Genomic DNA, 26,940 nt, shown 5'->3' with positions numbered 1-26,940 from the left:
GGTCTCCCATACGAGTGCAGGGCCCAAGCACTTGGGCCATCCTCCACTGCCTTCCCGGGCCACAGCAGAGAGCAGGACAGGAAAAGGAGCAACCTGGACAGAATCTGGTGCCCCGACTGGGACTAGAACCCAGATGCCGGTGCCGCAGGTGGAGGATTAGCCTAGTGAGCCGCAGCACCGGCCTCTCCTTTTTAATTCTATCAGTATTGGCAGACACTAGTCTTGTTTATGTGATCCCTTTGACTCTTAATCCTATCATTATGATCAATTATGAACTAAAACTGATCACTTTGACTAGTGAGATAGCATTGGTACATGCCACCTTGATGGGATTGAATTGGAATCCTCTGGCATGTTTCTAACTTGACCGTTTGGGGCAAGTCCCATTGAGCATGTGCCAAACTGTACATCTCCTCCCTCTCTTATTCCCACTCTTATATTTAACTGGGATCACTTTTCAGTTAAATTTAAACACCTAAGAGTAATTGTGTGTTAATTAAAGAATTCAACCAATAGTATTAAATAGAACAAAAAATAAGATGAAGAGGGATAAAGTACTAAGTTGTTCCTCAACAGTCAGGATGAGGGCTGATCAAGTCCTTGTTTCTCATAGTACCCATGTCACTTTAACAGGTTTCCCTTTTGGTGCTCAGTTGTCACTGATCAGGGTGAACATATGATATTTTTCCCTTTAGGACTGGCTTATTTTACTCAGTATGATGTTTTCCAGATTGCTCCATTTTGTTTCAAATGACCGGATTTCATTTTTTTTTTTTACTGCTGTATAGTATTCTATAGAGTACATATCCCATAATTTCTCTATCCAGTCTACTGTTGTTGGGCATTTAGGTTGATTCCAGGTCTTAGCTATTGTGAATTGAGCTGCAATAAACATTAAGGTGCAGACAGCTCTTTTATTTGTCAATTTAATTTCCTTTGTGTAAATTCCAAGGAGTAGGATGGCTGGGTTATATGGTAGGGTTACATTCAGGTTTCTGAGAAATCTCCAAACTGACTTCCATAGTGGCTTTACCAGTTTGCATTCCCACCAACACTGGGTTAGCATCCTTTTATTCCCCACATCCTCGCCAGCATCTGTTGTTGGTAGATTTCTGTAGGTGATCCATTCTAACTGGGGTGAGGTGAAACCTCATTGTGGTTTTGATTTGCATTTCCCTGATAGCTAGTGATCCTGAACATTTTTTCATGTGAATGACATGTATTCTTGAAATACTTCTTGTTGTATAAAATACTGGAATTCTTAATATTTAAAAATATTAAAAAAGAAGATAGATAAGTAGGTAGGAAGTCAAACATACATAGATTTTCCCCTAATATCTGTGGTATATGTTTATATGAGCATCTGTGTGTGTATGTGGAACACACAAAAATATGACTTATAAAGGTCTACCTGGTAATTCACCTTGGATCATAATGAAATAATGCAAGTGATTTTAAAGAATTCAATCCTATTATGGTAATGACATTCTCTATGTTTACTTATTAACCTAATGGCATGAATAGTGGTTAGTCTATGACTAATTTTTTTAAAAAATAGTACTATTGCTTTAGAATAATCTCTATGCTAGCTAATTATGTTTTTTATTTATAGGAACTCTTTTTGGACTTTCATGGGAATATTCAGGATTCTTTGAATAGTTATAATTTAACATCTGGAGTCTTTGAAGAAGTTTAATTTATATTTATTGTGTGCATGAAATATTTTATTAGCTATATAGTGGTTACAGGCTTACCCTGACACTGCTATAGTGCTGAAGATGGAACAGACTACAAAAAGAGGAAGCATTCATAGTCTTTCAGGGGAGGCATTAAACAAATGAATCAAAATATAACAAATGAGGTTACAAGGACGAGGAAGAAAAGCATCGCAGGTAAGGAGAGAGAGAGATACTACATCTGATGTACTTCACACAAGGCCTTTCTGGTGAAGTGGCATTTGAGATCCTGGATAGTAGAGGGATCCAGACAATGGGACAAGTGCCTGACATACAGAACTGAAGACAATGCAGCATTTGCTGTATAGACCCAACAGAACCCAAAGGCTTTTTCTCTTCAAGCACAAAAGAATGTGGATAGTAGCAACCGGAGAGCAAAGATTTCTTAGAAGCAGGCCTGGGTTTGAGGACATGGAGTCTGTCTGCTCCCTAGGGTTACATATGGCCCACCGAAAGTCCTCCCACGTGCCCTTTCACCTCTTCATGAGTCAGTTCCATACTCCCAATTTAGCCACCTCCAAGAGAAACAGAAAAGGAGTGAAGTGCAATACAGACTCTTTGGATAAATAGTGGCCAGTACCGTACTTCACAGAATCAATTTCAGAGGTCTGTCTGCACAAGTGTTGGATCTGACTTCCAGTGTTCTATCACTTTTCTCTGTATTGGTATTGACGGGACTGACATAGTTATTCTACCCACCATTACAGCTCCCTAGTGAGCTTTCTCTTCTGGTATGGCAAACCTCCACTTTCTTTTTTATAGTTTATAATAATAACAATAACAACGACCATAAAAACCCAGTCCTAAATCCCCTCTCTGAGGCAGAATGGCAGTCATAAACATTAGGCAGAACAGGGCTGCTTCCATTCACTGGGACTCAGCTCTGCTATGCCCCTGCTCAGGGGCCTGCGCCAGCAGCAGCCTGGGGGAGCAACATTGCCTCCTGCCTGGACAGATTCCATAGGAATTACACAGCTTTGTCTCCCTGACCCTGGGCTCCTCCTCAGCTCAGTCAGTATGGACAAACTGTCTGTCGGCTCGGTGTATCTGAACACACAAACACTTCTTTTTTTTTTTTTTTTTAGTAAATTAAGCCATTCTTGATGAATATTTAATGTTTGGCATGAATCCACAATCTGTGTTAACATAGCTTCAATCTGTAACTCTTTTAATGGGGCATATGAGGCATAGGTAAAAACTCTGTGAGAACTCATCCTGTGACAGAAATCTCACTGGAAAGTGGGGAGGTGGGCAGACAATGTTGATCCCTGTTGGAATTCACTGGAATTACAAAACCAAGGGGAAGAAGGCACAAGGCACCTCATTAATGCCCTTTGCTTTCTTTCTGCTTCTGAGCCATTCTACCTCCTCTTTAGAGTATTTAGAGTATTACCCTGGAGGTTCTCTACTTTTTCTTATTCAAAGCAATGTTTCAAATCACCCCAAGGCTCATTTGTACCCAAATGGTTTCTATCACTATCTTGCAGATCACTGTATATTCTAAGAATCATTTCAGGTTTTGAAAAACAGTCAGGGACCCTGAACATAGAATCATCCAGAACCACTTAATTCATTCATTTTTTTTTCTCCTTTTCATTTGTTCCTCAAAGGAAAAAAGAAAAAAAGAAATCCCCAAGTTCATTTCTCTGTGAGATGATACCTTTCACTTATCGGTAAATTGCATCTTAAAAGAAAGAGTGCTTTCCCAGTGATGGGAACAGAGAATGAAATACTATGCCAATTTAAAATGCTATTACCTGCTTGTATTCTCAATGTCTGTTACCTTACATGCCACTGTTCTTACATAGGAATCTTTTTTATTATCATTGTTTCCTGTTATTTTCTTCATCACCCAGAGAACTTCATTAGAGAAATAAAGCAAGGGTAGGAGCATTTGACAACAAGAGACAAATGACGTTAGTGAGAAGCTCTCTGATGAGGTGGTTTGCAATTTATCTGTTTAGCAGAGTGCCTCTGACTTGACAGGAGGAAGGCTTGGCACCTGCTCCGGGAGCGACATATGGCTGCGGTAAAGCGCTATCAATGTCTAAGGGCTGTGCCTGCACGTACCTGGGGCAGGAGGAACCCAAACACACAGACTGTACGTGGGTCTGGCGTTTCTCCACATCTGCTCCCACCTGCTGAGATGGGGCAGGAGCAAGGAAGGCCAACTGGCAGGTTTTCCTCCTCTTTCCTCCCTCTCTGCTAAAACCACATCCCCAGGGATAAGAAACTCTCTCTCCTTGCTTTTATTTTAGTTCCTGCTTTGTCTTCATTGGGCGGATGAAGGTGCCTACCTCTTCAACTTTCTTATCTGCAGTAAGTACAGCCAGCAAGCTAAAAATAGCCACTTTTGATAGTGGCCAGGCACAGCTTTTCAAACCAGCCATAAAGCTCATCCTTCTCTTAGGCAAGTCAAGGCCCATGTTGTATCTCCTCACATTTAAAAGGCATAAAAGATTTTCATCCTAAGCCCTAAGGATTCAGCATTAATTTAAATAACTTTAGGTTAATGCTACTTACGGTCATCATGCCATCCAAAAGGCCAGTCTTCGGCCTGGGCGGGGCCTGCAACCGCTCCATGGACCACTTCTCAATGATGGAGGACACGTGAGGGTTGTCAATGTTAAGCAGCCGAAAGCCAGTCATATTTACACCGCTATACCTGTAGAGTTCCAGATCTAAAGCAAATAAGTCCTGTGCAATATTAAAAATGATAGAAGTAGAAAAGAATTAGAATTTTTGATGTTTTTATGCAAAAGAGAATTAATGACTACTGAAGCAGGGCATAGATGAATTAAAAATGCAGCCATTATCACTCTATTTCTATTAAAAAATCTCCCATTGGTTTTCATTCATTTCATTCTCATTCTGCCTGATAAATTCTTTTTTTTTTTTTTTTTTGACAGGCAGAGTTAGACAGTGAGAGAGAGAGAGACAGAGAGAAAGGTCTTCCTTTTCCGTTGGTTCATCCCCCAAATGGTTCACCCCCCGAAATGGCTGCTATGGCCGGTGTACTGTGCCAATCAGAAGCCAGGAGCCAGGTGCTTCTCCCATGTGGGTGCAGGGCCCAAGGACCTGGGCCATCGTTCACTGCACTCCTGGGCCACAGCAGAAAGCTGAAGTGGAAGAGGAGCAACTGGGACAGAATCCGGTGCCCCAACCGGGGCTAGAACCCGGGGTGCTGGCGCTGCAGGCAGAAGATTATCAAGTGAGCCACGGCGCCAGCCAGTGCCTGATACATTCCAAGGCGGTAAGCGGTTCTCATTTTTACTCACTTCTTGCAAGACTGTTAGAGTTTGGATAACCCAAGAACAGGAATTTGGCTTCCAATAAGTTGTGCGCCCTTGGGTACAAAATAGTCTCAGGGGAATTGGAAGAGAGAATTGTGGTCATTTGGTTTAATGATTTTATTTTGTCACGATGTGACCAAGTATCTCCTTACTCATCACATCTTGCTGCCTCAAGAATTTCTAGGTCTTGCTATGAAGGTCAAATTTGGAGATTGCACATGAACTTGACAGAAAGACCACTCCTGGTTCATGGGTCATAACTCACACCCCCTACAATGAGGACATGAAGAATGCTCACTGTACATCTATGCAAAATAAGAACTAGAGTTCTTATCTGAGGATATTATTGGAGTGGGTGGTTGAGTTGAAAGTGAGAACAGGTACACAACAGAGCTCGTTCCTTTTCAGACTAATTCAGCAATAAAATTTAACCCACGCCAGTGTTTTTCGTTACACTGGATGAGGCTGAGTGTAAACCAGAAGTTTGTAAACTGATTCACATTTCTAACACACTTGCATGGTAATTTCAAGTTTTTTATGTATAAAAAGGTTAGGCTGGAAAACATATCACATTTAAGAATGAACAAGAGTTCCCAAATAGCATTTAACAGAAAATACATAAAAATTCCTTAGCAGTATAGCTGCTGGCTGCAAGTGCAGTACAGATACTACATTATCAGTGATGACAGTGGTTCCTCGAGAGCAGCAGTTCCTGAAACTGCTTCATGATTTTCATTTGCACGAGATGCATACAGATTTATTCTTTTGAAAAACTCTTCTGCATTGCTACCCTTTCCCATGATAACTTTGGACTAAGTGGTAGAACTCCAAGAGTGCAGTTCTGTGCTTCCAGCTCAGTGTTAGAAAATATGTACTGCCTTTTAAAGTATTATATATTCCTTTTCTTGTACTAAGCATATACATTTTTTTTCTTTAAGTTTTGTCAATACTCATGGGAAGGAACGGTGAGATCACAAAGGCAAAGCAGGAAAGAATGGAGATAAAAAACAAAGTAAAATGCTTCAGGAAGCCAATTTATAGAAAAAGATCCAGGAATTAATGACTTCCACAGCGCACTCAATAAATAGATCAAAGATACCTAAGTAACAAAAGACAGACAGAAACTTCTAGAATGCATATTTAATCCCCGAGGAATTCAATAGGACATAGATACAGTGTGCTAAAATGAACACATTAAACACATGAACAATTAGATTGTCCTACAACTTGTGGTTTCTATGCAGTAGAAAATGTGGGGACGCCAAGGTCTGATTTGTGACATGCTCTTGTGAGTACAGGGTAAGGAAAGGAGAAATGGGAGGGGTGGACAGGAATCTACAGTGCACAGTTTGCTCACTTTCAAGCATCTCCATTGAAGACCAGCGTTTTTAGATTCAACTGTTCATATTCTTCCTCAAATTTCTCCAAAACTAGCATTTTGGGGTTTGTACAGATGGAATTTGCAGAAAGTTCTCAGGGAGATGTCAGACTGTCAGCATTAGTATCCAGGTCTTTATGGAGCCAGAGGGAGGCCCATTTTTGACAAAGTAAGACACTTAAAAGTCCCAAAGTGGAGGTGAATGATTCTGTGTGCGATATTGGCTGGGTTAGCATTCCACCTCTGTTTCTTTTCTTTTCTTTTTTTTTTTTTTTTTTGACAGGCGGAGTTAGACAGTGAGAGAGAGAGAGAGAGACAGAGAGAAAGGTCTTCCTTTTCTGTTGGTTCATCCCCCAAATGGTTCACCACCCCACCCCACCCCCCCTCCCGCTGATCTGAAGCCAGGAGCCAGGTGCTTCCTCCTGGTCTCCCATGTGGGTGCAGGGCCCAAGCACTTGGGCCATCCTCCACTGCCTTCCCGGGCCACAGTAGAGAGCTGGACTGGAAGAGGAGCAACTAGGACAGAATCCGGCGCCCCAACCGGGACTAGAACCCGGGGTGCCAGCACTGCAAGCGGAGGATTAGCCTAGTGAGCTGAGGCTCTGGCCCCACCTCTGCTTCTAATTCCACTTTCCTGCTAATATACACCCTAAGAGGCAGTAGGTGACGGCTCAAGTGGTTGGATCACTACCACCCATGTGGGAGACTCTGACTGAGTTCTTAGGTTTTGGTTCAGTCCTGGCCTAGTCCCTGATATGGAGATGTTGCAGGCATTTGAAGAAAGAAACAGTGGTTGGAAGATCTCTGTACCTCTGCCTCTTTCAAATACATTAGAAATGGATACATAAAAAATACCAAAAAAAAAAAAAAAAAAAAAAAAAACCCCAGGGTTTCCCTTCACTATTCTGAAAAAAGAGTCTGACCAAGAAGGTAGGATGATGGGGCAGGAGACTACAGAAACCTTAGTTCAGGAACTTCTCCCCTGCATCCTGCTTCTCTGTCCCAAACTCAATAGATGATTCTTGCCCACTGTGCCAAAGCACCCATCCCATGATGTTGTCTGCATCTCCTCATGTTGTCAGAGATCTGTGAGTCAGGAATACAATCTGCTGCTTCCGGGAATAAATGAGTAAAACAGCTCATTGGTCTTCTATTCTATTTTTTTTTTTCTTCTACTCATCAGGAGTAGGATTTATTTGTTAAAGTTGTTCTTGTGCTGAATCCCCCAGAATCTGGATGGACTTTAGTTGATACACTAACAGAGGTTAATTCTGTGTTTTCTTCTCAGATCAGAAAGTGGAGTGTGTGTGACTGTGGGGGAGGGTGAAGGGAGAATGTAGTGTGTACATGTGTGCATGTGCGTGTGTGTGTGTATGTGACTGATTTCTTTCTTTTTTTTTTTTTTGACAGGCAGAGTGGATATTACTTGATAAAGAGCTACCACATCATTTTGATATATTAAATGTTCTATATCATCATCCCTTTTTCTGATAATTCTCAAAGTTTAAGACATCTTAGAGTTTGGATTTCTAAGGTTTAGAGCCATAATTGTTCTTAGTGGTACAAAATTCTTAATGTGTAGAGCATCCCACAAGCTCCTTTTCCTGACAGTTTTCCAAACCCCTTTCAGGTCAACAAGCCCTGGTGCACCAGCTGCATCCTGACATGGGCAGAAAAGCTGCATCGGATTAAAGAAGGTCAACACACACTCTGGTGTACTCTATAATGAATACAAATGGTAAGTGGTGCTTCTTTATGAATAGCTTGCTCTTTGATAATTTCTATGTAATGGAATTTTTATTTTAATTCCTTTCCAGATACTCATGCATTGATGCAGGTTTAAAAAAGAAAGAAAGAAATCTGCTGTTCCATATTACTGTGTTTAGAAAATTCTTAGGAAAGGAAGGCAAATTTCCATGACAGTAGCCTGCCTTTGACACTGGTGGAGTTGACATATTTGAAATAACCACGTGAAGATGTTTCTTCTTGTGTGGAATAGATTTCTACCAGGTACGCTTACCAGGGTTGTGAAAAAATAGTGGTAGTACTCTGTCATCATGCCCATGAACAGAATCTACAAAAGAGAAACAAGGGAAAGATTTAGAAGCAGAAACATAATAAGAAATAGATCATTAGTAGGGTGACTGCCAAAGCTTGGGAACATAGAACGAGAAGGGCTTTGGAAATCCATAGACTTGGAGAATCATAAATTGGAGCCCAATTAGAGGCTGGTGTGTAGTGAGGTCACTGACCTTCGTCCAATTCTATTTTCATTACACTATGTTAGATTTACAACAAAGTAGTCAGCCTGATGTCAAATTTAAAAATAGTTTATGCTCAACGAATTTTATATTTGGAGTTGTCTGTAATGACACAGGGTTTGTCTTTCCTACTGCCTAGGCTTCTGCATAATCTTATGTTTAAAAATATACTTTATTGATCTCCATCTCCTTAGCCTTGATACTTAGCATAATGTTCCCCGCAGAGTAGAGCTCATTAAATGTGAAAACAGCAAAGCTGGTGTGTAGATATTTAAATAGGAATTTACAAATGCATATATCTCTGAATCCTTTAGCTCTACTCTTTTTCCATTTTATCCCATTGACTGAGTGGGAGAAGAGAGGATTAGTTTATAGAGGAGGGAAGGGGATAGTCTTATCTCAGTTGCATACTGTCTTGATTATGATTCTGAGTTATGTATTTGGGATCTTGATAGTTCCAGACATCCCATAGTAGGGATATTGTTTCTACTTTGTTTAGGAGAGAGAAGAAGGAGGGGATAGAAAAGACAAGGGGATTTGTTGGTAGTAGCTTATACAGTGTGATTTTTTTGGATTCCTGGAAGTGGTGTCAATTTAGAAGAAACAATTGCAAATGATTCTCTAAATCTAAATAAGTGCATCATCTTCCTTAGGGCAGGTTATTACAGGTACAGTTTTTTCAGTCTTTGAGTAGAAATCAATGGAGAAGACTTAGGAATCAAATTTCCAAGACAGTTTTCCCTGCAACTCTGGGTCAGTAGATAGAAGGATGCAATGAGAATTCCCTATGGAAATTTTAAAATCTAAAATTCCCAGGTTCATCACAGAGATAACTTGAATCAGAATTTCTGAGAATGGAGCCTGGGTTTCGGTGTCTCATAGCAACGTTTGAGAATTATTGTTCTATGGAAAATCTGAACATTCGCATTAAGCTACAAAGACCTTAAGAAATGGATTAAAAAGTCTGATGAAAGGCATTACAAGTCACGAGAGGTCCTAGAAGGTGCCTAAGATATATAGACTCAAATGACTTTACACAAAAGGAATAAAAAGAACGAAGGTATTTGGTGACTACACATAACAGAATATGAACCTGAATCTGACACTTTTCTTAACAACATTTCTGCTAACGTGGAAACCAGAGGAATATTCAGTGAAATTGTAATGTCACAAAAGCAAGACAAATGATAGGAAACTCTCTTCATGAATCATGAGCCAATAGCATGTAAGTCACTCCTATGGTGATAACAAGACCAGGCACACAAAAGGATTTTTAAAAAGGGTAGGCTTGTTTCAGGGCCATCAATAACACTTAATGCTGTGCATGGTGAGGTCTTGTTAGCTGGTCTCTTATATCATTCAAGCATAAAGAGCTGGCCTGCTGGGGTCAGTCAGGAATCCAATTTTTCACTTGGGTCATTAGATAGTATAATTGCTGCCAAAACTCCTCATGAAGGGGAGCTGGGCAAGTTTTATGTGAGATACAGAGCTGGACACTGAGGTTTAAAATATCATTTCTGGAATTGAAAATGAAACACATGGGCACCTGAGCTACAGCTTTTCACTTGGGTAGAATTTTTTTTAAAAACTTAATTATGGATATTTTTGATCTCCTGTTGTGGGTATAAGCATTTTTTTAAACAACTATTTAACGAATTATTTTTATTATTGTGTTTTATAATTCCCAGAGGCAAATCTTCATTTGATATGCCTCTTACTCAGTGTTAGAAATGCAGTATGAAAATGTAGTACATAAATAGCCAACAGGCCTGCTTTTATTGCACAAAGAACCCTTGGGTCCTCCAGATACAATTTTTATTCCCTGTGCTAGGGAAAAAAAATTCTCTTTCCTGGATATTTGCTTTGGTATAAGTGTCTTCTAGTTCTTTCCTTGAATTTATTAAAAATGAAAATTAAGAAGCAAATACAATCACTGATAACTGATCTGTCCAACCTATAAACACTCTAGAATATAGGTGTATTAAAAGCTTTTAGATAAGAACAACAAGGCCAAAAATACCAAAGGTGGTGCTTTTAAGTCAGTTGTTCTGTGGTGGTCTATAGACTGGTTGGAACCAGCCACCTTTCCCTCTAATAGTAGCTTCCTTTATAAATAAAAGAATTGATAGGCAGATATTTGGCATAGCAGTTAAGACACTGGTTAGGAAATCCACATCCCACATTGAGCGCCAGCTCTGGCTCCTGACTCCAGTTTCCTTACAACCAAACCCTGGGAGGCAGTGGTCATGGCTCATGTAATTTGGCCCCTGCAACTCTTTTAGCAGACTTGAGTTGAGTTCCCAGTTCATGAATTCATTGTGGACATTTGGGGAGTGAACAGTAGATTATGCATTTTTTCTCTTTCTCTCTGTCTGTCTCTCTTCAGAGATTTGCTTACTTGTTGCAAAGTCAGGGTTACAGAGATAGAGGGAGAGACCAGGGAGAGATCTTCAATCCACTGGTTCACTCCCCAGATGACTATAATAGCTGGGGCTTGCCAGGCCGAAGTCAGGAACCAGAAACATCATTTGTATCTTCCACATAGGTGGCAGAATTCCAAACACTTGGGCCATCTTTTGCTGCTTTCCCCAGACCATTAGCAGGGCGCTGGATTGGTAGTGCAGCATCTGGGACCCAAATAAGTTTCACGTGGGATGCTGGTGTCACAGGTGATGGCTTTACCTGCCATGCCACACTGTTGGCACCTATTCTCCCTCTCAAACAAACTATAAAAAATTAAAAGAATACAAAAGTTTTGCATCATATTATGTTTTTTTTTCTCTACATGTTGGTATTTGAACTATAAATAATTAAGAGAGTAAGAAAATGTCACATCAAGTTAAATGTCACTTTCAAAAATAAAGGATATAATTATGATATGGGAAGTTTTTAATCATTCTTTACAAAAACTGCTTTTTCTTAGAAAGGCTACTTTTTTGAATTTTGATACTGTACTAGTCAGCTGAACTGATCAAGTGGTACTAAGTCATTTTTAATGGCACAAAACACATCATGTCACATACTAATGTATCATAAATGTGTCTATCAGTACTATTCCTTTGATAACACATTTTCTTTAATTGTTTTGCCGATATGTCCTTTTAATAATTATTTTAAATCTTAATGGCATTATTCTTAAATACTTTTTAAATAACTTTGCTGTACATAAATCTGTCAGCACTAACTTAGTTTTATAGATAATAAAATTTCCAATCCTTTTGATAACATAACGTATCTCAAATAGGGATAATGTTGAGAATCTATACCCCTTCTTGACTTTGGAAGATCCTAAGTGTGGATAACAGTAGTATTGGTTGCCAATTTTACCAACACATGATCAAATGGCATTTGCTGTTTAGGTAGGGCCGTGTTTCCATTCTGAACAATGAGATGGGAAAGGTACTGACATATGTAACCCTCCAGAGATTTCACTCCCCCTGACATGTGACCTGCATATTATTAGTGGCATAACAAGCTGTTCTTTTGAATTAATGTATTTTTTTCGTTTGATGAATTCTGCAAGTCATGTGTGTGTGATTTTGTTTATGATTTGTTTTTAAATTAAGAAGTTTAGAGCAGAAATTGTATATCCTCCATCACCAACTAGTCAGGAGTGGAGGATATTCTGTACTTCTTAATGTTATTCAGCTATACACTTTTTTAAATCTAATTTTCCCCTTTGTGCCAACTCTTCTCTCCTTTTAAAAACATTTGTTATTTTGTTTCAAGCGAATTTTCTTGGGTACTCCAGTTTTATGTAGAACAAAGACAGTACAAATAAATAAATAATGATTGGGGCAAGTCACTTTTTTTTTTATTAAAAGAAGAGCCTGATGTAACTGCTGGGTTGGATTATGAAAAAAAAAAGACTCCCAGGAAAACAGTTATTCCCCTCCCCACAACATCATTACCAGTTCTCATAATCATATTATATGTTACTGCAGAATCAATTACAAGAACTCACAAGAGACCAATTCCAAAATATCCTGTGTAGTTAGGGCATCTGATTTTATCTAGCTAGCATGATCCTTAAATTAGCAAGGGAATGGGTACGCTGTACCTATTTTAAGGCTTTTTTTGTATTGTGCTACTGAGTATGGACGTATTCCTTGACTATTCCCTTATTTCATTGACTGGAAGATAATTACTCATTGTTTTATTTGTAGATAAAATGGATCATCAGAAGAGCGAATGAAAGCTCAGTTGGCTCCTGAAAGGAAAATTATAATTATACCATCCATATCAATACCCTGGGTCACAGTTATTGCTCATTAATAATGATGACCCAACTTTGGTCAAGGTGCTTTCTGAAGTTCTGAGGACAGTACTCTCATGACACAGTTCACAGTAGCATTGACCTCCCTGATCTAGCCTTGCTATTCCTGACAAAGACAATCTATTGGATTCTTACTAGGAGAAATTATCAAGTACAGCAGAACAGCAACAACACCATATTTTGGTTTGTCTCACAAGTCTGCATTGATGTCTATATGTGTACTATAATTTCTTTATCCAGTCAACAGTTGATGGACATCTGGGTTGATTCCATATCTTAGCTATTGTTAGTTGTGCTGCAATGAACACAAGAGTACAGATAACTCTTTCACATGCTCTTTTCTTTTGATTTGAGTAAATTGCCAGGAGTGGGATGGCTGGATCATATGGTAGGTCTATATTCAGATTTCTGAGGTATCTCCATACTGTCCTCCACAGTGGCTGCACCAGTTTACATTCCTACCGGCAGTGAATTAGGGTACCTTTTCTCCCACATCCTCACCAGCATTTGTTGTTTGTTGATTTCTGTATGAGAGCTGTTCTAACTGAATTGAGGTGAAACCCCATTGTGGTTTTAATTTGCATTTCCCTGGTGGCTAGTGATCCTGAGCATTTTCTCAAATGTCTGTTGGCCATTTACTTTCCTCTTTTGAAAAATGTCTGTTGAAGTAATTTGCCCATTTCTAACTGGATTCTTTGTTTTGTTGTTAAGTTTCTTGAGCTCTTTGTAGATTCTGAATTTTAATCCTTTATCAGTTTTATAATTTATAAACAGTTTCTCCCATTCTGTGAGTTGCCTCTTCACTTTGCTGAGTGTTTCTTTTTCAGTGCGGAAGTTTCTGAGGTTGTTAAGAAGCCTGCGCTGTGTTGCAATTTGATCACTTCCTAGAGAGCAATGCAGTGCTGTAGAGACAACAAAAAAATTCTTCCCTGAAAATTTTCAGCATCCATCACTGAGAACAATCTTTAGGTCACACATAATTGGCATTATGCTGCTATTGCCAGAACAGAAGTTTAAAATGGAAACCAGAGTGCTTCTAAGCAATTTTGAGGTGTGCCTATAATACATATATATATGGGTTTTTATTACTGCTCCTTTCCATTGAAAAATAGGTGTCTTAGAAGTTTGTATTGACTAACCTGAAGTATGTTGCTCTTTTTATAGTCTTCTCAATATCAGGATAAATTCAAAACCATCAGATATGGTTTCCAGTCAATAATTTTAAGTGAGTAACTTCCAAATGTGTGACATGCCATGTAACTAAAATAATGGTTTTATTTGAAGACAAAAATAAGTTATTTCAGCATGGGAATCCTCAGAAAATCAGTTGAATGATTTCAAGTCTCAGAGAAGCGATTTTGAGGTGAAGGCTTCAGCTGGAGAGTGAATCTTTTTCATTTTCCGACTATGCTGCTTTAAGCTGCATCTATAACTAAACTGCCCTCTGAGAAGGATGATTGGCATACAAGTTTTAAAGCTGATCGTTAGTAGAAAATCAGCTGTTAGTAAGCCTACAGATGAATTTTTATTGTTAAAAAAGAAATGTGTGCTATTTAGTGATCATAAGTTACACCTACCAAAAATAACAGTGGAATGTATAGAAAATAATATTGAACTCTGGGAACACTTGACATACAGAATAATACATATTTTCTTATAAAGCAGGTTGAATAATTCCCTTAAAATGTGTACCTCCTAATCCCATAGCTTATTCATGGGTTACTTTTCCTGGCTAAAACTTATGTGACTGAATGGGAGATTTTGGGGGCAGGGAGTATAGTCTGAATTATCTAAAAGGTGCACAATATAATGACAAGAGTCATTATAAGATTATTATAATGATGAAAGCAGGAGAGGCAGAGGCAGAGAGGGTGATGTAAAAACGGAAGCAGAGGGCAAGGGGTAACATAATGTGGGGCCTCAAGCCAAAGAGCGAGGACCACCCCAGCAGCTGGCAAACACAGGGAACCAGGTTCCCCTGGAGGCCTCTAGAAGGAAAGTAGCCTCCACAGCAACTTCATTCTAGATTTCTGACTCTCATAACTGTAGAATGACACACTTGTATTGTTCAAAATCACTAGTTGTGATCCTTTGTTGCAGCAGCAATAGGAAACCAAACACACCTCATTTTCACATCTTTTTTGTCATGGTACATGAGCTGGCACAAGTTTGGTATATTTACATCAGATGTGTGTATCAAGAAGAAAAATAACTTTCTTGTTTGAGGTTGAGACCTTTCTAAATTTCTCTGACCTTCCTCCCCATCTACATCCACATATTGACTTCTCCACAATATGTGTATGTACACAGATACAAGCTAACCCTCACAAAAGTGTGGAGCTTTTCCTTCCTTTTGTAAATGGTTATTGCCATTTACCATCCCATCCCACTTTCCTTTTGCCTCCATTGTCACACAACAGGAAAGCAAATGCTATTCCAAAGCTGGTGAGTAGAATCACTGAACTACTTGGGAGTAACAATCAGTCCCAAATCCTTGATAAGCTTCACTCTCCAGAAGTATGGTCAGGAAGGGAAGGGAAACTGATACTAGTTTATATTAAACCAGTGGGGTTTAGTTCAGCTTGAGATGATCTGATTAGAAGAGCCAGGTTGCATCACCCAGGTGCACAACAGACAAGATTATGCTATTTAAAGAATACAGACTGTTGTGAACTGAGCTGGAAAAAAAGATTTCCTGCAGTGGAATGAAATAGGAAATCTGGCAAACTGGAGAGAGTGAAGATTTAGGAGGATTACATGAACCTACAGGATAAACTTCTTGCAACATCCAGAGGACATTGGTGGGAAGTTGAAGGATAAGAAAGAATACAGTGGAAGAAAAGTTTTAACTGTAAAGTGCTGAACATAATCTGGAAGCTGGAAAGTTTACAGATAGTTTGTTGAATATTGTGTAGTATTTTTCCAAAAAGGTTCTTTTATCGTGGTGGTAACCGGAACCAGACTTTAAATTTGTTGAAGGTAATCTTTTGAAGGGAGATAGAAATGCAGCACCAAATGATAGTTTTGATGGTCTCCTGAGGTAGCGATGGTCAGTAAAGTCACAAGTCTGGTGCCTCATCCTCAGCTGTTTGGACAATTTTACATTGTCAAGTTATCTAAAAACTGTCAGGCTTAGAAAAACAAACAATTATTTCTATCAGTTTTTTTAAGTGTGTTAATATCACCAAGGAACTTTAAAAATGCCCAAGTTCCATCCCTAAACATTCTGATTTATTTGGCCTGATGTATGTTCTAAGCATTGATATTTATTAAAAATTCCCCAGGTGATACTTGTGAGTGTAGTCAGTGCTGAGAATCACTAATTTTTATGATCCAAACTCATATTTGTAAACCACAACTGTAATGATCACAGCTACTATTTGCTGACTGCTACAATGTGTGTACTGCAGTAATAGGTTTGTTATGTACAACAGGTGATGAAGTGGTAGCCTCAGTTTACAGAGATAAATCATTATTATGGTATTTGAACCCAGGTCTGATTTAAGTCCTGAACCATTAGAACTATACTAATTCATTTGTTGATAATAGTATGAGTGAGACTGATGCACTGACTACTGCGTTAAGGAGGCAGGCCAGATAATAGTATGATTGGCAGGAAAATCAATAATCTGCACAAAATCTTTTGAGACATTGACATCCCAAATAAAAACATGTGATTGTTGAGAGCGAAGTTAGAATCACAGTAGTTGAAATTTTATCCCTGTGGTACATTCAAACCAAGAGAGATTGGCTAATTGTCCACCCACTTTTGAGGGCTCTAGCTATATATGGTTTTATCTTGGACAATGCTCCAGGTGCTATGAGGAATCTCACTCACTGTTCTCCCCTGTGGGAGTGTGGACCTCTTTGATCCTCTGTTATAACATCTCTTGAGATACTAGAATAAGATCCTGTTTTTTCTTGTGATTTTAAACCCTTTTGGTGACATTTAATAACTTGAATTATTTTATGAATTCACCTTTCATTAAGAAGGGATCGTGTGTAAATATTGTAACAGATTTTATTTTGGTTAAGATGGTATAATAGGTGTTTTATGGGTACAAGGCATAGAGGGCCATGCATGGCAGATGATGCAGTGTGTCCTTTACTCCTAATGTGATGCCTCACCGTGATCAGGAATTTCAAACCTGAGAATAGACAGGGGCTGGATGAGGAGAAAAAAGGGAAGGGGATTTATGGCACAGTGATCAATTGTATTAGTTCAAAAGGAAGATGGTGAGAGAAAAGGAAAAGGAGGTTGATTCTGAAGCATATTCTGAGGGTAGAATCTCCAACATTTAGTAACTAATAAAAGAGAAAAATGAAAGTGAGTCAAGAGAGTTTCTAGGTTTCTGACTTGAATAACTAGATGATATTTCTAGTTACAAAGAGAGCAGTTGGAAAAAAAAAATACCTGGTTGGTGGGGGAAGAAAAGGAAGAGGCAAGGTGTGAAATCTGGCAAAGAGATTTTGTGTCACTAGGTGTGATCTGCAACAGACATAGAGTCTTGGAAGTTCGTTTGGAGAGGAAGTGACACAAAGTAAGGATGATGTAGCACTAATTCACTCTTGTGGCTTTCCCTAGACACAATTCTGCCAACAATAATGATGATAATCTCTAACATGTGAGATCATAAAAGATGAATAAAAACATCACAGCTGAGCTTAATGTTTTATTTCACTTTTCTCAGAATAACTAAGCAGTATTACAATCTCAGAAGTGGGAACTGACAAATCACCAGATATCCTACTGCTAAATGATTACTAAATCCATCACACTGGAGTTTTTAATGGTATCACATTCCCCCCTTCTTACCCCAGCACAGTACTTGACTCATAGTAAACATCTGAAAAATGCTAAACAATAAAAAAATGGAATTTACATATCATAGAATTACCTTTATGGGAGGATTTGGCTACCACTCATGGGGAAAATAGGGAGGGAGGATCCTTTTGGTAAAAATCTTATGAAAGGTTGAAAAAGCAGATGTAGTTAACCTATTAAAGTAATTTTTAACCTGCTTTAGTCTGTAAGCACCCTTAAAGAATTTGGTGGATATTATAGACCATTCCCCCAAATGACATGTTTTTGGGCTTACTTTCCACCATAGTTTTGAATAAAGCTGCAATTCACTGATTCTACTATAGGCTTAAAATGTGTGCTGTTCTACACATCCCCAACTTTTTTTCATGATAGCTTCTCATGTACCCTTGCTTCCATTGCAAGAATAGTTTTTCTTATCTCCCACTACAGACAAATTTTGATGTTTCTTAAATTCAGTACTAGGACATTTTTGAGGCATATATATAATTTCTATTGCTTTCTAGTTCAGGTTATAGCTAATCTGAATTATTTTATTGCATATATATATACATATATTAAGGCTTTTGAGAATTCTCAGATTGGAATTCTGAACACTCAGAATTTATACAAATTATACACAATTTCAGTAAGCTGTCCATTATCCATAGAGGTCAATTAATCCTTGTATATATTTAATAACATATTCATGTGTGTGAACTGCTTCTTACTAGTAAAACTAGCTTCCTATTCAAGGAATGTAAATAGATTTAATGTTAGCCTGAGAGAAACATAATTAGGTTGAGAATGTACTGCCAGAATGATTATATAATACACTTCAGATTATCACCCAGTTAGTATAAATTGAGATTCATCATTATTACATTGTCAGGATTTATTCAAAGTAGTGAATTTATCAATTAACTGGCTCAAAGATAATGAAAGGACTTTAGAAACTTTGAAAGAGAATGAGCTTATTGTTTCACCATTTCTTTGAGTCTAAGTACAAGGTGATGTGCAATTTCTTTATGTCCTGGTTAGGGTAAGATGATTCTTGATAATTTATATATGTGGCATCTTTGAACTGAAAAACATACTAGCAAGGTTTGAATCTAATAGTCCTGTTGCAGATGAAGTCACTGAGCTGAACTTGAATCAACAAACTGACTCAAACTAGCATATTTAAAGGATCTGAGCAATTCCAGGGATGAGAGCGTCAGCTACTATCCTGCATTCCTGCTCTGACTTTGAGTGCAATCCCATGGAGCCTCATTTTCCTCCTGTAACATAGGATATTTTGACTGGACAAAAAATATCATTGCATAGCATAGTCTGGAAAATAATAATTACTTAACAAATTACAGTTATTCTATTATGGAAATAGCAGAAATTGCAAATAGGTCTCTCAGCTTTCAGTCTAAGACTCTAGTGACAAACCCTACTTTAGAATAACTTTATGATTTGTAAACTTGGGTAGTTATCCTCCAGTGACATTTACTTTCAAGATTTTTTTCTGCTTTAAAGGGGTATATATTTGAGATTTTGTTGTGTTCGATGTTGTATCTCTATCACTTTCCATTAATGCTCACCAAATAGGTATTGAAAGAAAGAATGAATTTTTCTATTGTATCCCTATCACATTCTCAATTAATAATGGAACTCTTGACAACATTTCTTCAGGATGGATGTATGTAGGACTAGCAATGGTTGGTTGGTTGTGAATGAAACAAAAACAGTTATCTTCAAGAAGCAAGGCTTAATTAAATTGTATTCCAGATTTCATTACTAGGAAAATCAGTTTGGCATCCTATTGTACATAAGAGTAATAATATAGGACAATTTCTTTTCCATTTAAATACTGAGATAAACTTCAAATTCAAGCCTTCTTATCTGTGACCTTGGGCAAGTTACAAGATCTCTCTGAACTCTATCAGTTTCTCGTATGCAGAATTTTCTCATAAAATTAAATGAGCGATGGATTTAGCCAGTTTAGTGAAGTGTCTGGCATATAAGTGTTCAGTAAAAGTAGCCCCTAAGACCTTTGATCCATCCTGTGTGTTTATGATTAAAATGAAAGACTTTAAGATCTAACAGTGGATTCATGTTTGAAACAGAGTTTTGCAGTCTCTTAGTGTAATGTGGCCATGTTTGTTCTCTAACCTAAAAGACGAAGATGGTTGGTTGCTTCTTCATAAATATAGAATGAAACTTGTGTAACTACTTTTGTTCACCATCACAGCCCATGGGCACAATATATATGAAGAAAGAATCAGTGCACAAAACTAATTGATGATTCAGCATTGTGCTTATATTTTCTTGTAGAGAGGAGCCATGTGTTAAAGCATACATTTTCTCCTTGGCTCTTTTGCCATGTTAATTGAAAGAGAAAGGAAAAAAAAAAAAAACAAAAAACAAAAAGCAAGAGCATACAAATGTTGACAGGAGAAAATGCAATATAATCCTACAAAACATTTTGGTACTAAATATTTTATGTATGCTAATGGCTCAATTACAGCTTAATACTTCAAGTATTGCCACAAAAGTTGTGGGGGAAAAACCTGACTCATGTATGCGAGAAAGCAGATTTTCTGAGTTGGAAACAGTGTGTTCAATCTCACCTCCTGGCTACTCTCCAGCCCAGGAAATTGGCCCAGTTCAGCACAGCTTCCCCACTGATTGACTGGGACACCACAGTGCTCCCTCACTCTTCATCAGAGAACCATTAGGATTCAGGCTGCTGTGCTGGAAACAGCAACTTGCTTGTTCAGTCCTACTATAGGTTTAAAAGCAACTATGCAGTTCTCCAAAGAGTCAAATTTACTTTTAGGAAATGGAGTTGTTGACTCAATGCATTACAGCCTCTTAATATCATCACATTTCAGGGTAGAATGAAGCCTGAGGAAGTTGAAGCACAGAGAAGTGACTTCCAAAAGCGGTCAGCAGACTTGAGGATTTAGGCATCACTCAATATTCACAATTGGTTCCACAATCCAGCCACAGATACCAAAATTCTTGGATGCTCAAGTACTCTATACAAAATGAACAATATAGGGCATGCATTGTACCTACAAGTTGGGATGCTGGCATCCCATATCGAAGTGTCTGGGTTTGAATCCTTGCTCCACTTTCAGTTCTGGATTATTGCTAATGTACATCCTTGGGGGCAGAAGTTGATAGCTCATGTGGTTGGTTCCTTGTCACTCACATAGGTGACGTGAACTGAATTTCCAACTCCCGGGTCCAGCCCTGGCCTAGTCTTAGCTATTGTAGGCATTTGTGAAGTGAACTAGTGAATGGGAGCTTGTTCTATCGCTCTCTCTCATAAAATACATATATAAATGAATATATAAATACATCATTTTGGCCCATGTTGTTTTCATATAGTTTATACACACCCTTTCTTGTACTTTAAATCATCTCTGTATTACTATATAATGCCTTACACAATGTTAGTGCTATATAAATAGTTGTTATGATGTGCTATTTAGGGAATAATGACAAGAAAATAGTATGTATATGTTCAGTACAGATGTAGCTTTTAAAAAAGTATTTTTGTTGCACAATTGGCAGATGCAGAATCTGTAGATTGGGAAGACTGAATATATAGTGCATGGATGCGCAGGGACCTAGGTCCTTGGACTGTCACCTACTGCCCTACCAGGGTACATATTAGCATGGCCGACTCAAACTGGCACTCTGATATGGGATGTGATTGTCTCATATTGGCTTAACCTGCTGCACTGCAATGTCTTACCCCCAGCAAAGTTCTTATTTCATTCATTCCTTCAGTTAATTGTCATTCAAAACAGCTATAGTTAACACTCACTAGGTTTCAAATAATGTAATAGGTTTAGGGGGATTTGGAGAAAAACTATAAAGAAGGCTCATTATTTAATGATAGACTTTCATTGGGGTTCAGAACCAACTAAACAGAGTACAGGATCATAGGATTGAGATAGGCACACTTTCCTTTCTATCTTTGAAGAGACAGTTATAAGAAATTAGGTGAGGCCAACTTTGGGGCAGAATGCTACAGGTTTTGTCAACTGCAAGGGCAAGGGCTATGCTGTAGAAAAATGGATTGTCACATGACCAGGCAGGATTGTCATAAAATGGAACATTAGAGGCTGGAGGTCGGTAAAAAGCCTGGAAAGGAAAGGTCAGCTCATTCAGGGTCTGGTGTTCTGTATGAACAGCATGTTTGAGACATAGTAGATGAAATTATCATTAACCCTGAGCCCCAATTTTCGATTGCAAAAAAGGAAAACTACCAATGGTATCAAGTATTTTTCTGTCAATAAAATGATACAGTTGCTTAACACCCAACAAGGTGTTGAATACAGGTGTGAATTCCATATGTACAACCTTCCAACCCTCTGAGTCATTATTTAATCTGTCTCCCATCAGTCACTCCCTCAGTAAAATTGCACTTGGTACACAGGAGAGTGTATGTACAATAGACAGTTAAGAGTCAGTAGAATAGTAATGGGAGAAGGGAGAGTTAAGAAGAGCCAGGTTTCTTCATTGAAAGAATTCTTTCAAAACATCAGGATGCCTGCAGGGAGGCATTGGGTAAGTAAGGAGAAAAACTATGCCATATGAACTACTGGATTTGGAGGAGAATACTCTTAACTGCAGAAATTTATGAAGATGGTTTTTGTTCCTATGAAAGTCCTATTCCTCTGTAGCCTAATCAAGTCTTGCCATTTGAATTTCATACTAATTTTGGGGAAGCAACTTTTCAGATTCTCATCATATAGTACTTGTTCAATATGAATAGAAATAATTACTTTGCTGGAGTGATTAGCATGCCCAAGAATAACTATAGACATTTCCCCAATTTTCACTTTTAGATAAATGTCAAATATCTTTTTTAAAATGCATTTAATTTCTTTTTCTTTTAAGAAACATTAAGAAAATGTGTTGAAATCACAAGGAAGTGCAGGGAACTGATGGGAAATGTGCATGAGGAGAAAGCTAAGTTGACTTGGCAGAGAAAATGTTCTCAGCAGAGATATTTTCGTCACACACACACACACACACACATGCGCATCAGTAAAAACTGTTAATACTAACCTCATCTGAAGGGGACCAACAGCCATGTGGCTGTGTTCTGCCCATGCATGTCTGGCTGCCTACTTCTTAATGGTTATCCATTCTGACTTGAGGCACTTCAAGGTGAAGTGAGCACGTGGGCTCTGAGATTAGGGAGTCTGCAGACCCTTTGACAGCCTGGCTACTCAGAAAGTGACCTTGGATAGACCCCTTGGACCTTCTGAGCTTCAGTTTCTTCAACTTTGAAGTGAACATTCCAACCCAGCAGCAGCAAATTGTTTGGGATTTTATGCTACCACTATGCAGGATGTCAGGCACTGTGACTGGCACTAGTAGGGCCCTTGGTCAAGTCTCCTTCTCTCCTTCCCTTTTCTCAAATCAAAGAAAGATTGAGTGAGTAGCAGTCAGGATCAGAACCCAGAACTCCAGAGTCCTTAGCCCACCCTAGAAAATCACTCAGCAGACAAGCTGCAGTTAAGGTATTTGTTTCTACAGATTATTGCACTGGACTAAAGGAGCAGGTTAAAGAGAATCACACAGAGAGCTTCGATCTCATTTAGATCAGAAGAGAAAGTCCTGGGGTCTCTAATGTCCCTATTCATGCACAACAGCCTCTGGAGGTCTATAAAGCCTCATGTAAGATGATCTGAGCCTTCTGGTAGAATTTCAGAAAGGACAATTGTGCTTTTATATGCAGTGTGGTAGGGGTTTCATGCTGGAATCCTTTACAAAGAGTTTTTGCTTCCAAAATATTAGAAGATCATAAGTCCAGAAGAAAAACTTGATGAGCAGACTTGTCACTTTGTCCCAGCCTTACAGTCAACCTTACCACTAACATGAATGGGAAAATTCAACACAGGGCAAAAGGTGGTAAGACAGAGGAAGCGGAGAAAACTGTGTCAGTGGCTATTGTAGAGGTGAACTAATTACCCAACAGAGGGCTCTCGGGAGTACTTCTTTGAGAGTTTTTGTTTTTATGTAATTGTCTCTTGGATGAAGTGATCCCTAGGCTACCAGGTAAGAGGCCACTTCTGCCAAAGGAATTTTATGTCCACATTTGTTAAAATAGAGGGCAAAGTCCAGCAACCTTCCCTATACCTGACATCACCTTCTTTTGCCAAGTCCAGATCTGCCTTTTTGGGAGAAATGCAGCGGCCAGTTACGTGATCCAAATGAGGAGCTAACAAAGAGAATCCTCATCAGCAAATCATTGTTTTAAATGTCACAGAAGTCCCCAGCTTCCATTATGACAATGCATGGGAAAGGAGGTGTCTCTGCATTTTTGAGCTACACATAAAATCTGGGTGTTTTTCTTAGTTCTGATCCATACCACTTACACATTTTTAAAAATGAAAAATGTTTCTAATTTATTTTGTGGGAGAGAGAGAGTGTAAGAGAGAGAGAGGTTGGAGTTAGGAATACGATCAGGTACTCTGATGTGGGGTTTGGGCATCTTAACCGCTAGGCTAAATACGAGTCCTTAAATTACACATGTAAATGAACTGTACTAAAATTCTCAAATTTAGCCTTAAGGTAAATAGGACTGTTGATGGTGTTTAGTTGTATTTAAAATCCTTTAGCTGTTGATATCACTGCAACATGCTTGCTTTCTTTACTAAGATAATTAATTGTAGTTATAGCTATTCACCTAAAGATTTGTTAATGAAACCATAGGCTAGAAATAAGTTAGAGATTCTCTTCTGGCTAGAGAAGCAAAATGTCATTGTGGAGAAAGCGCTAGATGTGTTAACTCTGGAAAATTTCATTTTACATAGCTGGTGTTGTGGCACAACAGGTTAAGCAACTGCTGTGGTGCCCACATACCTTATGAGTGCCAATTTGAGTTCTGGCTGCTATACTTCCAATCTAGCTCCCTGCTAATGCACCTGGGAAAGCAGCAGAAGATGGCTCAAGTGCTTGGGCCCCTGCAGCCAAGTGGGAGACATGTAAGAAGTTCCTGGCTCCTGGCTTCGTCCTGGACCACTTAGGGCCATTCGGGGAGTGAACCAGAGGATGGAAAACTCTCTCTCTCTCTGAAACACTGCCTTTCAAATAAATAAATAAATCTTTAAAAAAGTTATTTTACTTCTTTCAAGTGAAGGGATTACATATAGTGATGCCTGTGATTACTTTTGATTGAAGCTCTATATAGATTTTGTTTTACAGTATAATTATCCACTGGATAATAGGGACATCTAGTCAACTTTCTTGATTGTCTATGTTTAATGCAAATAGAAAATTTCAAACTCAATGGCTACAGAGCGGTGCTCTGCAAGTATGAGTCAGAGCACCAGAGAGGGAGACAAGATGATAGAATGCACAGATCTGTATTTGTGTAGAGGAGCCAGGCTACATATAAAAATACTGCGCGTTACCAATAAATAATACAGCATTTTCAGTCCTTTTAAACTAAAGGGTGCAAAAATAGCTTGTGTTATTTTAGATAATATCATTGGTTTATGCCACAGTAACCCCATAAATATAGAGATGCCCAATATGCCACATCAATAAGGAGTATGTCTCCAAAAATGTTGTAAAAAATGAGATTTAAAATATTACAATTTTTATGAATTTTTTTGAAGTTCCTTTTTTATAATCTGGCCATTTTTAAAAAATATGTTGATTTTCAAGGCAGCGAGAGAGAGAGAGAGAGAAGATTTGTAAGACTATGAGAAAGAGCAAGAGAGAGAGAAGAGCTGGTTCCCTCTTCAAATGTTTATACTGGCTAGAGGCCAAAGCTGGCAGCCTGGGACTCAGTTCAAGTCTCCCTTGTTGATGGCAGCAACTCAACTATTTGAGTCATCACCACTGCCTCCCATGGTGCTCATTAGTAGGAGGCTGGAATCAGGAGCTGGAGCTGGGAATTGAACCGAGGTACTGTAAAGTGGAACACAGGTGTCCTAACAATTGGCTTAACCACTAGGCTAAATCTGGCTGATGTTTTTCTAAGTTCAATCCTCAATGGTTTTTAATATCTATAATTTGTTTAACAGTATCCCCCCAGCCACTACCTTTTGGATGCCAGCAGAGTACCTCCTCCCAAATATGACAACCGAAAATGTCTCCAGACATTGCCACAAACCCTGGGATACAAAAATCACTCTGGGAGTGAGCTTTATTCCTTCAGTATGAGACCAAGTGCTCAGAAATTCATAGTCTATTCTTGTGGTTGTGGACATCACTAACATCTTTCACTGACACAGGATTTCACGGTTTACCAAGTATCCTCACCTATGTTATCTGTGCAGATGAATGCGCAGTGTCTCATTGTGACAAATTAGAAGAGATAAGCATCTTTTCTGTGACTGTCCCTGGCCCTCTGTTTCTGTACTGAAATCCTGCATGTTTGACAAACAAGGTCTCACCCAGAAGAAGATGTATTTAGGACAAGGCTGGCATTGTGCAAATGATACCTGGATCAGTCTTTTCAAGAGACAATAAGGAAAACAGTTGTTTCAATCACCTTGAAATGCCACCCTCTCCTCTGATCTTCGGCTGTCAGGGTCTGCATAGCCCTGACTACATAAGGACACACACTGACAAGTAAAAACCTGCAGGTGGCTTCAGTGAGGGCAACAGAGCTCTTTGTTTTTTAAATAAGGCTCTGGAAATTGTAATCTTTAGCACAGAATGGACTGCTAGCAGTTTTATCATGTTGCATTAACTGAAAACCAGATGGCATGTTTAAGAGAAAATAGCATGTCCCGCCACTTCCACTGTCTCCCTAGCCCTCTTACCTGCTTAAGGATTTCAGCAGCTGTTTCATGTGAACAATCAAATATCACATAGAACTCCTTGCCCTTCTTCATCTCCTTCAGTAAAGGCTTGGCATCTTTATTCCCAGAGGGCAGCTGGCGGATTTTGATTTTAATGTTATATCTGGAGGGAGCTTTGATGAGCTCTTGCAGGCGAATTAGACCTAGAAAATAACATCCAATCATGCAACAGAGACCGTTCTGTGTTGTTTATTGCCATTTACAGTCAAACTCATATCATTCCCAAAATGTATCAAGTGGCCACCTAACTAAAGGTTACACTATTGACTTCCCATTTGTCATTCTTCTTTTCTATGGCAGATTATACTTATATTTTCCCTTTGGGTATGTGTGGATTGGAAATGCAATTTCTCCAAGTGCGTTT

General features: G+C 38.7%; 1 protein-coding gene across 9 annotated transcripts in view; it reads right to left on the bottom strand.

The window, feature by feature from the left end:
- Positions 1-26,940, bottom strand: part of GRIK1 (glutamate ionotropic receptor kainate type subunit 1) — a 431,016-nt gene that overhangs the window by 116,428 nt on the left and 287,648 nt on the right. For all 9 annotated transcript variants that reach the window (XM_062175682.1, XM_062175699.1, XM_062175691.1 and 6 more), the window contains 3 exons: positions 26,538-26,719; positions 8,428-8,481; positions 4,260-4,433 (listed from right to left, as the gene is read on the bottom strand). In XM_062175682.1, the coding sequence (XP_062031666.1) occupies positions 4,260-4,433; positions 8,428-8,481; positions 26,538-26,719 (410 nt within the window). The remainder of the gene's footprint in view (positions 1-4,259; positions 4,434-8,427; positions 8,482-26,537; positions 26,720-26,940) is intronic.

This window comes from Lepus europaeus, chromosome 2, assembly GCF_033115175.1.
Source record: "Lepus europaeus isolate LE1 chromosome 2, mLepTim1.pri, whole genome shotgun sequence".
Taxonomy (NCBI): Eukaryota; Metazoa; Chordata; class Mammalia; order Lagomorpha; family Leporidae; genus Lepus; species Lepus europaeus.
Note: the sequence above shows the minus strand (reverse complement) of the source record. Positions and strands in the feature narration are given on the sequence as shown.